Source organism: Panthera leo, chromosome B1 (assembly GCF_018350215.1).
Source record: "Panthera leo isolate Ple1 chromosome B1, P.leo_Ple1_pat1.1, whole genome shotgun sequence".
NCBI lineage: Eukaryota > Metazoa > Chordata > Mammalia > Carnivora > Felidae > Panthera > Panthera leo.
This window is the reverse complement of record NC_056682.1, coordinates 164,347,806-164,362,598: the sequence shown is the minus strand read 5'-3', so window position 1 is coordinate 164,362,598 and position 14,793 is coordinate 164,347,806. Positions and strand designations below refer to the sequence as shown.

General features: G+C 38.4%; 2 protein-coding genes across 5 annotated transcripts in view; both read right to left on the bottom strand.

Moving 5' to 3' along the window:
* Positions 1–14,793, bottom strand: part of TEC (tec protein tyrosine kinase) — a 125,832-nt gene that overhangs the window by 64,186 nt on the left and 46,853 nt on the right. The window lies entirely within an intron of this gene.
* On the bottom strand, positions 7,229–7,789 carry LOC122218254 (eukaryotic translation initiation factor 1-like). The gene has a single exon (XM_042936444.1). The coding sequence runs from the start codon at positions 7,644–7,646 to the stop codon at positions 7,281–7,283; it is 366 nt and encodes a 121-aa protein (XP_042792378.1). The 5' UTR covers positions 7,647–7,789; the 3' UTR covers positions 7,229–7,280.

Here is a 14,793-nt window from a genome sequence, read left to right as displayed (position 1 = left end):
GATTTTCACAACTGTATGAAATAGGTAAGGCAGATACTACTCCCCACCCCCACCCACCCCCTGCCCCTGCCCTTTAGGAACAAGATTAGTAAGGTTCAGAGTAATTACATGACTCCCTGGTCCCAAAGACCAAACCAGCACTAGACCCTAGGTTTGCCAACTCCTTATTCCTACATTCGATAGTCATAGATGGTGTAGAAAATGTTGGGGTTCACAGCCAATAGCCAAGAAAGAATTCCTGTAACATCTTTGGTGCAAAAAGGTGGTATTAAAACCTTGGGACAGGGCCTAAGGGCAGAAAAATCTGCACTGAGGTTGTGACAAGTGACTGATTAAAATACCTTCACGTTGGGAGGGGGTTAGGGATAGCTTAAAGCCATGTAAGTCTCTAAGGAATTTTGGAAGCAAGGTTTCCAAGACCTTGAGGGGGCTAGCTGCTGTCAGGAAAAGGTCATTTATTACTGTTTAGTAAAGACTCAGTCATGAGACCCTTCAGATGTATATCAGTGGGCCATATGCTTGGAGTATGATTGCCAACATATATCTTGGGGGAGTAGAGATAAAGGAAGTTTCCAAAGGAATTTTTGGTAGCCTGGAGGGTTTGGGCTAAGAATGTCTTTTGCCCTTAGCAAAGTGTCATCACAGAGGCAGCCGAGCTCCTAGGGGAAGGTCCCTCTGGACTTATCTATGGGCTGTTAAGTTGTAAGGAAATTTAATTTTTTCTTTTGCCTTTGTTTCCCACATCAATAGAGACCATCAAAAGCTAAAGACAGAAGTGCAGAATGCTAATGTGTAGAGTTTAGTAATTTAAATTTATGGACTAGAAACTATTAACAAAGAATCTAATTGAACTTCTTTCTAAATAAAAACAAAACAAAAATATTTCTAGCGATGTTTAGGTGTCCATGAAAACTACATGTTGACATGCTAAGGAAGCCTCATTTACTTGCATGTAATGTTTTGAACCTTAATGCTGAGAAAATGTGATTGCAATTTAGGAACCAATGGATTATCTCAGAATGTATAGGAAGCAGCTCATTTTTACTTTCACAAGATGCTTTAAAGAGTTTTTTTATGTAAAATACGGGAAACTATGAAGTCTAAGTTTTGTTGTGATTTTTTTTTCTTTTGCTGATTACTTTAGTTTTAAACTATTTTAAATATTTTAGCCTCTGCCTCCCTTCACCTTTTCTCCCACCCCAATTCTGGCAACCACTACTCTGTTCTCTATATCCATAAGCTTGGTGTTCTTGTACTGTTGTTGGTGGGGGGCGGGGGGTTGTTTTGTTTCTGTTGTTTTTGTTTGCTCTTTACATTCCACATAGAAGAGAGCTCAAGCAGTATTTGTCTTGCTGTGACTGATTTATTTCACTTAGCATAATGCCCTTGAGGTCCATCCATGCTGTCACAAATGGCAAGATTTCATTCTTTTTTTATGGCTCAAAAATATTCCACTGTACATACATACAATCCTCTTTATTCATTCATCCATTGATGAATACTTAGGTTGTTTCCTTATCTTAACTATTGTTAATAATGCTGCAATAAACATAGGGACGCATATACCTCTTTGAGTTAGTGTTTTTGTTTCCTTGAGATAAATACCCTGGAATTGCTGGATCATATGGTAGTTCTATTTTTAATGTTGTAAGGAACCTCCATATTATTTTCCGTAGTGTCTGTACCAATTGGCATTCCCACCAACAAAGCACCCCACATCCTCAGCAATGCCTGTTCTTCTTGTCTCTTTGATAACAACCATTCTAACAGGTGTGAAGCAGTATCTCATTGTGATTTTGGTTTGCATCTCCCTGAATATTAATGATGTTGAGCATCTTTTCATTTACCTGTTGGCCATCTGTATGTCTTCTTTGGAAAAATATCTATTCAGATATTCTGTCCTTTTTTTTAAATTTATTTATTTAAATCCAAGTTAGTTAACATACAGTGTAACATTGGTTTCAGGAGTAAAACCCAGTGATTCATCACTTACATATAACACCCAGTGCTCATCCCAACAAGTGCCTATCTTAATGCCCATCACCGATTTAGCCCAACCCCTAACCAACTCCCTTCCAGCAACCCTCAGCTTGGTCTCTGCATTTAAGAGTCTCTTATGGTTTGCCTCCCTCTCTGTTTTTATCTTCTTTTTCCTTCCCTTCCTCTATGTTCATCTGCTGTGTTTCTTAAATTCCACATATGAGTGAAATCATATATTTGTCTTTCTCCAACTGACTTATTTCACTTAGCATAATACACTCTAGTTACATCTACATTGGTGTAAATGGCAAGATTCCATTCTTTTTTGATCACCAAGTAGTATTCAATTGTGTATATATATATATATGACATCTTCTTTATCCATTCACCAGTCAGTGGACATTTGGACTCTTTCCATAATTTGTATCCTGCCCTTTTTTTAATCAGATTGTTTTTTTGCTATTGACTTGTATGAATTATTTATATATTTTTGGATATTAACCCCTCATTAAATATATGATTTGCAAACATTTTCTCCCATTCAGTAGGTTGCCTTTTCATTTTGTTGATGGCTCCCTTTGATGAGCAAAAGTTCTTTAGTTTGATGTAGTCTCCTTTATTTTTGGTTTTGTTGCATTTACTCGTGGTGTCATATCCAAAAAATCATCACCAAGCCTATATCAAGGAGATTGCTGCCTACGTTTTCTTCTAGGATTTTTATAGTTTCAGGTCTTATGTTCAAGTCTTTCGTCCATTTTGAGTTAATTTTTGTGTATGGTGTAAGATAGTGGTCCAATTTCATTCTTTTGCATGTGGCTGTCCAGTTTTCCAAACACCATTAAAGAGACTGTCCTTTCCCCATTGTGCATTCTTGGTTCCTTTTCATAAATTAATTGGCCATAGAAGCATAGGTTTATTTTGGGGCTCCTATTCTGCTCTATCAATCTATATGTCTGTTTTTATACTAATACCATACTGTTTTGATTACTATAGCTTTGTAATACAGTTTGGAATCAGGGAGTGTGACATCTCCAACTTTGTTCTTTCTCAAGATTGCTTTCGCTATTTGGAGTCTTTTGGGTTTCCACACAAATTTTAGGATTGTTCCATTTCTGTGAAGAATGCCATCAGAATTTTGATAGGAATTGCACTGAATCTGTAGATCATTTTGGGTAGAATAGGCATTTTAACAATATTAATTCCTCCAATTCATGAGCATGGGATATCTTTCCATTTGTGTCTTCCTCAATTTCTTTTATTAATGTCTTGTAGTTTTTAGCAAAGGTCTTTACCTTTTACAGATCCTTTACCTCCTTGGTGACATTGATTCCTAGGAATTTTATTCTTTTTGATGTAATTTAAATGAGATTGTTTTCTTAATGTCTCTGACAGTTTGCTACTGGTCTGTAGAAATAGAACAGATTGTGTGTGTGTATGTGTGTGTGTGTGTGTGTGTGTGTGTGTGATTTTGTGTCCTACAATTTTACTGAATTCATTTATTAGTTCTAACAGTTTTTTCATGGTCTCTTTAGAGTTTTTAACATATAATGTATGTCATCTGCAAATAGTGAGTTTTATTTCTTCCTTTCCAATTTGCATGCCTTTTATTTCTTTTTCTTGCTTAACTGATCGGGCTAGGAATTCCAATACCATGTAATAGTGGTGAGAGTGGACATCCTTCCCTTGTTCCTGATCTTAGATGGAAAGCTTTCAGCTTTTCACTATTGAGTATGATGTTAGCTGTGGGCTTGTCATATATAGCTTTTATTATGTTAGGTACATTCCCCATATATTTGCTTTGTTGAGAAGATTTTATCATAAATCGATGTTGAATTCTTTCAAATGCTTTTTCTGTATATATTGAGATGATCATATAATTTTTATCCATCATTTTGTTAATGTAGTATATCACATCAACTGCTTCTCAAATGTTGAGCCATCTTTGAATCCCTAGAATACATTCCACTTGATCATGGTGTATAAAAATTTAATGTATTATTAAATTCAGTGTACTGGTATTTTGTTTAGGATTTTTGCATCTATTTTCATAGGGATATTGCCCTGTAATTTTCTTCTCTTGTGACATTCTTGTCTGGTTTTGGTATCAGGGTAATGCTGGTCTCACAAAATGAGTTTGGAAGAATTCCTTCCTCTTCTATATTTGTAAGAGTTTGAGAAGGATTGGTATTAATTCTTCTTTGAGCATCTGGTAGAATTCACCATTAAAGGCATCTGGTCCTGGGTTTTTGTTTGTTGGCAGGGGTTTGTTTTTGTTTTTAATTTTTTTTTTAACATTTATTTATTTTTGAGAGACAGAGAGAGACAGAGCATGAGCAGGGGAAGGGGAGAGAGAGACAGAGAGAGAGAGAGGGAGACACAGAATCCAAAGCAGGCTCCAGGCTCTGAGCTGTTTTTTAGCACAGAGCCCGATGTGGGGCTCGAACTCACAAACTGTGAGACCATGACCTGAAATGAAGTTGGACACTCGACCGACTGAGCCACCCAGGCACCCCTGTTGGCAGGTTTTTGGTTCCAATTCAATCTTCTTGCTAGTAATTGGTCTGTTCAGATTTTTTATTTCATCATGATTCAGTCCTGGTAGGTTGTATGTTTTTAAGAATTTATTAATTTCTTCTAAGTTGCTCAATTTGTTAGTGTATAATTGTTCGTAGTAATTTCTTATGACCCCCTGTATTTCTGTGATATCAGTTTTAACAGCCCTTTTATTTCTGATTTTATTTGAGTCTTCTTTTTTCTTAATGAGTTTAGTTAAAGCTTTGTTGATTTCATTTATGTTTCAAAGAAACAGCTCTTAACTTCATTATCTTTTCTATTGCTTTTTTAGTTTCTATTTCTTTTACTTCTGGTTTAATCTTTGCTACTTCCTTCCTTCTTCTAACTTTGGGCTTCATTTGTTCTTCTTTTTCTAGTTCTTTGAGGTATAAAGTTAGGTTGTTTATTTCAGACCTTTCTTGTTTCTTGAAGTATGCATTTATCACTATGTATTCCCTCTCAGAACTGTTTTTGCTGCATTCCACAGATTTTGGAATTTGTTGTATTTTTATTTTCACTTGTCTGAAGGTGTTTTTTAATTTCTCTTTTGACCCATTGGATGTTCAGTAGCATGTTGTTTTAATCTCCTTATGTTTGTGAATTTTCCCATTTTCTTCACATAACTGATTACTACGTTCATACCACTGTGGTCAGAAAAGGTGCTTGATAAAATTTTAATTCTCTTAAATTTATTCAGACTTGTTTCTACCATATGATCCATCCCAGAAGAAAACTTCTCCAAGAAAATAGCTTATACACTCATCTGGAGCCCCAATTTTTGCAACTTCTGCCCAAAGGAAGCCTCCAGATAGCCTGGCTCTGGTGGCCAGTGGGGTTTATGCTTGTGGTCCAAAAGAACTGTATATATTTGCATACTTTTAAAAGTTGTTGTCTATGGGTCTGGCTTCCAACCAGCCTGAATCTAGGTGCTAAGATCTTCTCCCCCTTTGAGATACTGACAGGTCTTGGCATAATCTCAACTACTGGGAGCTATGAAAAATATAATAGGTTGCTTGGAGAAGCACAAACAAGATTTGGGGCAGGGTTGAATGACAAGGTTCATGTCCTATGTGAGGCCACTCCTTCAGAATTGGGGGCAGAGGGGTTCACCTACTGTATAGAAACCAAAACAGAGACCCCCAAAAAATGAAGAAACAGAGGAATTTGTTCCCAATTGAAGAACAAGATAAAACCTAAGAAAAAAGCCTTAATGAAATGGAGATAAGTAATTTACCTGATAAAGAGTTCAGAGTAATGGTCATAAAGATGTTCATTGAACTGGGAACAGAATGGATGAACCCAGTGAGAACCTCAACAAAGAAATAGGAAGCTGGAAGTCACAGAGTTGAAGAATACAATAACTGAACTGAGAAATACACTGGAGGGGTTCAACAGCAGACTAGATGAAGCAGAAGAAAAGATCAGTGAATTCAAAGACAAAAAAGTGGAAGTCACCCTATCAGAGCAGCTAAAAGAAAAAAGAATCTTAAAAAAGTGAAGATAGCTCAAGGGACTTATGGGACAACATCAAACGGACTATCATTCACATTATAGGAATCCCAGAAGGAAAAGAAAGGGAAAAAGGGGCAGAAATCTTATTTAAAGAAATAATGACTGAAAACTCCCCTAATATGGGAAGTGAAACAGAAATCCAGAGCCAGGAAGACCAGAGTTTAATAAGATGAATCCAAAGAGACTAACACCAAGACATATTATAATTAAAATATCAAAAGTTAAAGACAGGGAAAGAATCTTAAAAGCAGCAAAAAAAATTTTTTTGTTTCAGCAGAAACTTTACAGGCCATAAGGAAGTGGCACAATAAAATCAAAGAGCTGAAAGAAAAAAAAAAAATTCCAACCAAGAATATTCTAGCCAACAAAGTTATCATTTACAATTAAAGGAGAGAGAGAGTTTTCCAGATAAACAAAAGCCAAAGGATTTCACCACCACTAACTGGCCCTAGAAATGTTAAAGGATCTTCTTTAAGCTGAAAAGAAAGGACACTAATTAGGAACAAGAAAACATATGAAAGAATAAATCTCACTGGAAAGGAAAATATATAGTAAAGGTAGTGGGTTTATCACTTAACAAAGGTGGTGTATAGATTAAAAGACAAGAGTAGTGAAAGTGACTATGATTACAATTATTAGTAAAGGATATACAAGATTAAGAGTAAAATGTGACATCAAAAACATAAAGCATGGGGGGAGAGGAAAAATGTAGAGTTTTAGAATGTGATCAAACTTAAGTTGTTATCAACTTCAAACAGGCTGTTATAAGCTGTAACATGTAAGCTTCATGATAATCACAATGCAAAAACCTATAGTAAATACATAAAAGATAAAGAGAAAAGAATGTAAATATGCCATTAAAGTCATCAAATCACAAAGAGCAAGAGAAGAAAAAAGGAACAGAAAGGAACTACAAAAACAGCCAGAAAACAATTAACAAAATGGCAATAAGTATGTATCTATCAATGATTACTTTACGTATAAATGAACTAAACTCTCCAATCAAAAGACCCAGAGTGGCTATATGGATAAGGAAAAAAAAAAAAAAAAAAAAGACCCATTTATATGCTGCCTATAAGAGATTCAGTCTTTTTTTTTTTTTTCTTTTTAGCTCTTTTCAGTTCATTGCATGAAGGAGTAACACTAGTCCAAGTTAAAAGTGGATCCAAAATGGTTACATTACATAAGCTGTGAGATTTTTAAACTGGTGACAAGGGACAGAAGGGAAATTCTACTCATTGTGAGGAAATCCTCACTAAAGCTTCAGTGAGCCAAAAGCACTTACAGCCATGAACCTTCAGCTGGTCGTCCTCAGCCAGTCCAATCTCTATGAATTGACATACGTCCTTGTGCTGGTCACCCTGTAGCTGAGTTACTTCTCCATGTTCTGGATGCTCAATTATAGTACTATTACAGGCAAATTTCTTCTTAAAGACCTTCACTAGTTTCTTTTTATCATAAGCATCAGCAATCCCCTGGATTTTTCTGCTGCTATTCTCCGATGAATGCTTATGGATATAATCTTTAGCAGGAAACAGATTATCACCCTTACTTGCATCAGCAAAGGGGCCAAAAGAGTGGAGATTCCAGATAACAGACATAAGATACAATCCCTTTTCCTTGGTGGAAACGGCCCACGGAAGGTGGTGGTGAGAGAAGGTTGGCACGCGGGACAGAGCACTGGGAAGCAAGGGGGCTCAAGGGTGGTGCCACTGAGTCCTCAGGGGTGGGTCAGTGACTAGGGCCAAAAGATTCATTTTTTTGTTGTTTATTTATTTATTTTGAGAGAAAGAGAGAACAGGGGAGGGGCAGAGAGAGAGGGAGAGAGAGAATCCCAAGCAGGCTCCTTGCTGTCAGTGCAGAGCCCAGTGCAAGGCTCGATCCCACAAACCATGAGATCATGACCTGAACAGAAATCAAGAGTCAGATGCTTAACTACACAGGTGCCCTGAGACTCCTTTAGATGTAAAAGGCACAAACAGACTAAAAGTGAAGGAATAGAAAAAGATCTTCCATGCAAATGGAAACCAAAAGAATGTTGGGGTAGCTATACACACATCAGAAAAAATAGACTTTTTTAAAATGTTTATTTATTTTTGAGAGAGAGAGTGCAAGCAGGGCAGGGCAGAGAGATGGGGACAGAGGATCCAAAGCAGGCTCTGTGTTGATAGCAGTGAGCCCGATGTGGGGCCTGAAATCGAGAACTGTGAGATCATGACCTGAGCCAAAGTCAGTCGTTCAATGGATGGAGCCACCCAGGTGCCCCAGAAAAAACAGAGTTTAAAACAAAGACTGTAATAAGAATCAAAAAAGGGCATTACATCATGATAAAGGGGTCATTCCAACAAAAGGATATAACATTTGTAAATATTCATGCCCCCAACATAGCGGCACCTAAATATAGAAAGCAAACATTAACAGACCTAAAGGTAGAAATATACAGAAATACAATAATAATAGGGGTCTTTAATACCCTACTTGCATCCGAACAGAAAATCAATAAGAGAACATCAGCCTTAAATAGACCAAATAAACTTAACAGATATTTACAGAACATTCCATCCAAAAGCACCAGAATACACATTCTTCTTAAGTGCACACAGAACTTTCTCAAGGTTCCTGTTAGGGGTGATGAAAAGCTTTGGAACCAGACAGTGGTAATTGTTGCACAACATGACGAATGTACTTACTGCCACTGATCCATACAATTTACCATGGTTACAATGGTAAATTTTATGTGCATTTTACCACAATTAAAAAAAAAAAAAAAAAAAAAAAAAAAGACAAGCCACCAAGTACAAACAAGTATCTGCAAAGCATATAGGGACAATGAGTTTGATTCAGAATATATGTATCTTTTAAAAATAAGTAAGAAAAGGGCGCCTGGGTGGCTCAGTCGGTTAAGCGTCCGACTTCGGCTCAGGTCACGATCTCGCGGTCCGCGGGTTCGAGCCCCGCGTCGGGCTCTGGGCTGATGGCTCAGAGCCTGGAGCCTGCTTCCGATTCTGTGTTTCCCTCTCTCTCTGCCCCTCCCCCGTTCATGCTGTGTCTCTCTCTGTCTGAAAAATAAATAAACATTTAAAAAAAAAATTTTTTTTAAAAATAAGTAAGAAATTTTTCTAATTGGGGAAAGAAGGAAAAATATCCAAACAGGCACTTCAACAGAGAGTAAATGCCAATGGACAATGTAAATACACAGACTTGCTCATCTACTGTAGTAACCCAAGAAATGCAGGTTGAAAAGACAGTGAAACACCACTATACACACACCTACTCAGAGGCAGGGGTGAGGCTCAGGGGAAAGGCTCAGGGCGGAGACAGGGAAGTTCCAAAGTCTGAGCAGAAAGTGGGAAGGGGAGGGTCTCCTCTTCCCCATAGTCAACAACGGCTGCCAATACATGTGGATGTTTAATAACTATTTTAAGATCTGAGAATCATAATTGGCCATGAAAACGATTCTAGTGAATTACTCACATAATCCAATTTCTTCATTTTAGAGTAGAAACTGGGGCACTGACTGGGTAAATGACCTCCCCAGGGTCAAACTGGCTGGCACAGCCAATTCTCTCTGCCAATTCATGTTCCACTGTGCCCCAGTGTCTTGAAGTACATGAACAGAAGGGCCAAACTTTGTCACTCCCCACTCATAACCCTCCAAAATCTCCCATCACATTAAAAAACAAAAAATCCAAAGTCTTCTCCATGGCCCCCAAAGATCTCTGGCCTCCTCCACCACTACACCCCACTCCATTCCATTTCAGCCCCTTAGCCTCTCTGCTGTTCCCTGAGCACGGAAGCACCACCTGCCTTTCCTGACGCCTTGCAGTCCCGGTTCCCCTCCCCAAGGACTTCCCCTCCCCCCTGCCTGTCTTTTCTTAAGATCTCTATTCCCTGACCACTGACCAAAGAAAGAAAGAACAGAAAGAAAGAAAAGAAAAGAAAGAAAACCCACAAGCATGCAAGTCCCCACCCCTCCCATCCTGCTTTGCTTTTTTTCAAGGTGGGAGATATTTATTGGTTTATCTGTATGCTGCCTTTCTCCTCTAGAATGTAAGTTCCATGACAGCAGGACATTTGCTTTGTATATGTTTTTGTGTCCTCAGAGCTTGGAACATTATCCACCAAAATAATTGACTGTAGTAATTTTTTAATTGATTCAAGTAAAAAGAGGCATGTTTTTTGTTTGTTTGTTTGTTTTTGTTTGTTTGTTTGCTTATTTGGCTAGAAAATTAAGGTAGAGACGTCTGGGGAACTTCTAAGTCAAATGGCCTACGTTTGAATCTTCTTACTCCACCAATTGGTAGTGATTATGAGTTACAAACTCAGACTTCTCTGCTTTTAAATTTTATATTTCAGTCAATTCAGAAAGTTTGCTGTTATTAGTTATGTACATTCCTCCACCATCAATACTTCCCTGAGGCACACAGTTTAAAATTTGCTCAGCAAAGAAATATTTAATCCTACCCTTTTGAGTATTCCTACTTAGAACTGAAAATGCTTTTATTTTTGCTAACTTTTAAAAAATTAGCAAATTTATCCATTATTTGGATTAAATTTAATAGAAAATAATCCTTTTTATAGCAAAGTTGGTATGGAAAATTGTGCCTCTATGAAATATTTAGAAACAGCATGGTATACTGGTAAGTTACAAAATAGATTCATAATGATCAAGAGCTTGGTTATATATTAACAGCACCTAATTACAACAAACATACAATGAAAAATAACTTATTCACAAGAGTAACTATAACCATAACACATTCAGGAATTCATTTAACAAGAAAAGTATGGTACTTCGGGGCACCTGGATGGCTCAGTCAGTTAAGCATCTGACTCTTGATTTTGGCTCAGGTGATGATCCCACGGTTCGTGAGTTTGAGCCCCGTGTCAGGCTCTGTACTGACAGCTAGGAGCCTACTTGGGATTCTCTCTCTCCCTCTGCCCCTCCCCCACTAGCACATTTTCTCTCTCTCTCTCTCAAGATAAATAAACAAACTTAAAAAGAATGTATGGTACTTTAAAAAACAACTCTGAAAGTATTAAAGATAAATTTAACAGATTAAAGTAGATATATAACACTTTGTTCTTGAAAGGAAGACTTCTAAGAACAGAAACCAATTATAGAGGCGATGGTTTACAATGGAGGTGCTTGGGAGTATTTCACTGGCAGAATTGATAGATGGCGTCAGGTATTAGGACAAATAAAGTCTTTACGCTCTGTAGAAACAGATCAAGGTTTTGAGTGGCCTGAAGCTTATACGCTTTAAGAAGAAGACTTTTTTTTTTTTAAGTGCAAAATTATGAATACAAAACTGCTAGGGGGCCTCCCGGAACCTCAGAAAGGGCTCTGGAATGAAAAGTCTCTAATGCTTGCTTTTTCTTTAACTTCATGGCAGACCCACCTCTGGTGTATGAAAATGTCACACTGAAGGAGCACATTTATCACAGCCAGGATCCCATCACGCTCTCCACTCACAAACATCCAGAGGAAAACCTTCAGAGCAGACAGTCCCCGTGAGAGCTCTACCAACACAGGCTCAGAGATGCCGGGATGTGAACTAGCCTTACTCTGAGGCATTCATTTCCACCGGTTACCAGAATCCCCAAATGCAGCTGACTTCAAGCAACAGAGATCAATTCAAAGAGTGGATCCCCTGCGATCCTAGGAGAATGACCCAGTTATGCTTAGCGCAAAAACGTCTAGATCTGAGAAAAGCCAGACTCAAGAGCAAAAACCTTGAAATACATATATAACAAAGACAAAAGTGGGTGAGAGTGCAACGTATCTCATGTGTAGAGCCAGAACAGAAACTGCCGGTGCTTATATGGTACCTGCTCTATGCCAGGAACTGCCCTGGTCACTTCACATACAGCGACCCATTTACTCCTTACCAAAACCTAGGAGGGTAGTCCCACTTTCTCCCCAGTTTGAAGATGAAAAAATGAGGTGTAGAGATTAAGTAACTTGTCCAAGGTCACACGGCAAAAAGTAACAAATTTAGGATTTGAACCCAGGTAATCTGGCTCCAGAGTCCACAGTGTTAATCTCTCACTCTCTAATGCACAGAAACCCTATTAATTTGGAAATGAGCCTTAGACCACAACTGCAGTTCCCTATAATTAAGTGAGAGCAGACAACTGCTGATAAATTGATTCGAGAACCTCATGGAATACACTATCTCATCCAGTGGATTTGGGTTTTGTTTCCTACAGATGTTTGTCATCACATCCGTCCTTAAAAAGTGATCAAATGGGACATCTGAAAATAAAGAAATGACCCAGTAAAAAAAAATAAAAATAAAACGGGGCACCTGGCTGGCTCAGTCAGAAGAGCATGCGCCTCTCGATCTCGGGTCATGAGTTCAAGCCCCATGTTGGGTGTAGAGATTACTTAAATAAATAAAACTTAAAAATAAAATTCTGGGGTGCCTGGGTGGCTCAGTCGGTTAAGTGTCTGACTCTTGATTGCAGCTCAGATCACGATCACACGGTTCACGAGATCAAGCCCCGCATTGGGCTCTGTGCTGACAGTGTGGTGCCTGCTTGGGACCCTCTCTCTCTCAGAAATAAACATTTTCTTTAAAAAAAGAAAAATTCTGAATTACATATTTGATCTTTAGCATGAAGCTACTCACCTTTTTCCAGGACAATTCAAATCTGTACCATTTATTTTGATGTTGTACTATAGTCAATCCTAGTCGGGACTGAATCGACCTAAAACTCCATTTGCTTAACTCATAAAAAATGTTAAACAAACTTAATATACTATGGTAGATTTATAGGGGGTCCTTTCCAGCTGTGACACTGTTCTCTCCTGTTGGGATTGACTATGAGTGATTAAATTCACATTTAATTGAGTTACTTGTGAGTTTTTTCTGTGAAGAATCAAGTATTTATGAAATGAACTGTTTAACCAAACCCACCTTAAAGTTCTTAAGGGTTACCGTCTAAGCATAACCCTTTTCAACCTCTTTCACACAACCATTCACAGAAATCTTTTCTCTCTGTAGGTCTCTCTTCCACAAACTCTAATTTACTTGTATGCATAGGACTCCCACCTCACAGGGGGGCAGTGAGGAAAAAAAGAAACACAAACCATCAAGGTTGAAAGAAATGCCTTTTGAAGGTCTGATACACAGAGCCAAAGCAGGGAAGGAGGAAGGAAACCATGTATACAGGTGGTCAGTGAAGTTATGTTTAAGGAAGTCAGTCCCCCTTTGCGGTCATTAGCACAATGTGGTTTAACAGACAGCACATTAGCCAGAAAGATAAGACATCTTGGTTCATCTAGTCAGATGGGATGTCAATTCAGAGAAGGTGACCTGGCTTTGTCCCCTAGTTTCTTCACTTGCAAAGTAAATAGTGCAAAAGTTTGTTGGTTATCTGCAGGTACGCTTCACGGAGATGCTAGCGAGTACACAGTATCGCAATATGTATGCAAAACACTTGCGCTTTTGTGAAATCTAAGCCAACTAAAATTTAACAACAGAAGGAAACCTTGAAATCCTGTCTGTGCAACCACCCCCTATCACCCCTGGAAACCCAAGGGCAAGTGAAGTGTAAGAGTCCCAGATACTCCAGAAATACACAGGCGAGGGCAAACAGTGGGGTGTGAGGATGGGAACTCCAGCTTCACAGCCCAGTGGATGCAGTGGAATAAAGTCTGTCATTACGAGCCCGCGAAAGCAGAACTACAACTTAAGCAGCCTGTAAGCTTAACGGAGCCAGAGTCCTGCACCCTTTAATTCCTCCATCCCTAGCACACTGTATGTACTCGAAATCCTTCAAATAGTGAGTAAGACAAATGACGTGAGGCCCGTGTAACAAATAAAAGTGTATGGACTGGGGCGCCTGGGTGGCTCAGTCGGCTGAGTGTCCAACTTCGGCTCAGGTCATGACCTCGAGGTCCGTGGGTTCTAGCCCTGCGTCGGGCTCTGTGCTGACAGCTGGGAGCCTGGAGCCTGCTTCAGATTCTGTGTTTCCCTCTCTCTCTGCCCCTCCCCTGCTTGTGTTCTATCTCTCTCTCTCTCAAAAATAAATAAACACTAAAAAAATTTTTTTTAAAGTGTACGGGCTTATGATCTCTCTTCTGCCAGGAAATTAATTAACATATTAATATAGATTTAATAAGTATATATAATACTTTAAGATTTATACATTCTATAACTTATAAATATACAATTTTATATATATCATTTATAAATAAACAATTATATATAATATATGTGTTCCTCTAAAATGAAAAAAAATTCACGTTACAATCTCACGAGCAGGGAATTGTAACTTTCATGTTCCTTTTTGCTGTGGCAAATAAAATTAAGGAACAGCTATACCTATGTGATTATGTGGAATAAAGATAAAATGGAAGAAAGTTTTCTCATACGACTAGGATAATTGGGCGGAAGGGGGAATTCCCTTCCCAAAATCTATTAAAAATCACTGAGAGATTTCATTTAAGTCTCTTATTCATTTAGTTTTATTCAACAAACAACTATTTTGGGTGCAATTTTTCATTTTAGGTGTTCAGTAATGTGGAAGGGTGCAAGTATTATAGATAATTCTCCATGATTAAAAATTTTAAAGGCACCTGGGTGGCTCAGTAGGTTAAGCGTCCGACTTCGGCTCAGGTCATGATCTCGCGGTTTGTGGGTTTGAGCCCCACGTTGGACTCTGTGCTGACAGCTCAGAGCCTGGAGCCTGCTTCAGATCCTGTGTCTCCCCTTCTCTGTCCCTCCCTTGGTCGCACGC

Bases quoted from the DNA above. Each gene is read 5' to 3' on its own strand.
- LOC122218254 (XM_042936444.1), bottom strand. From the start codon at position 7,646: ATGTCTGTTATCTGGAATCTCCACTCTTTTGGCCCCTTTGCTGATGCA.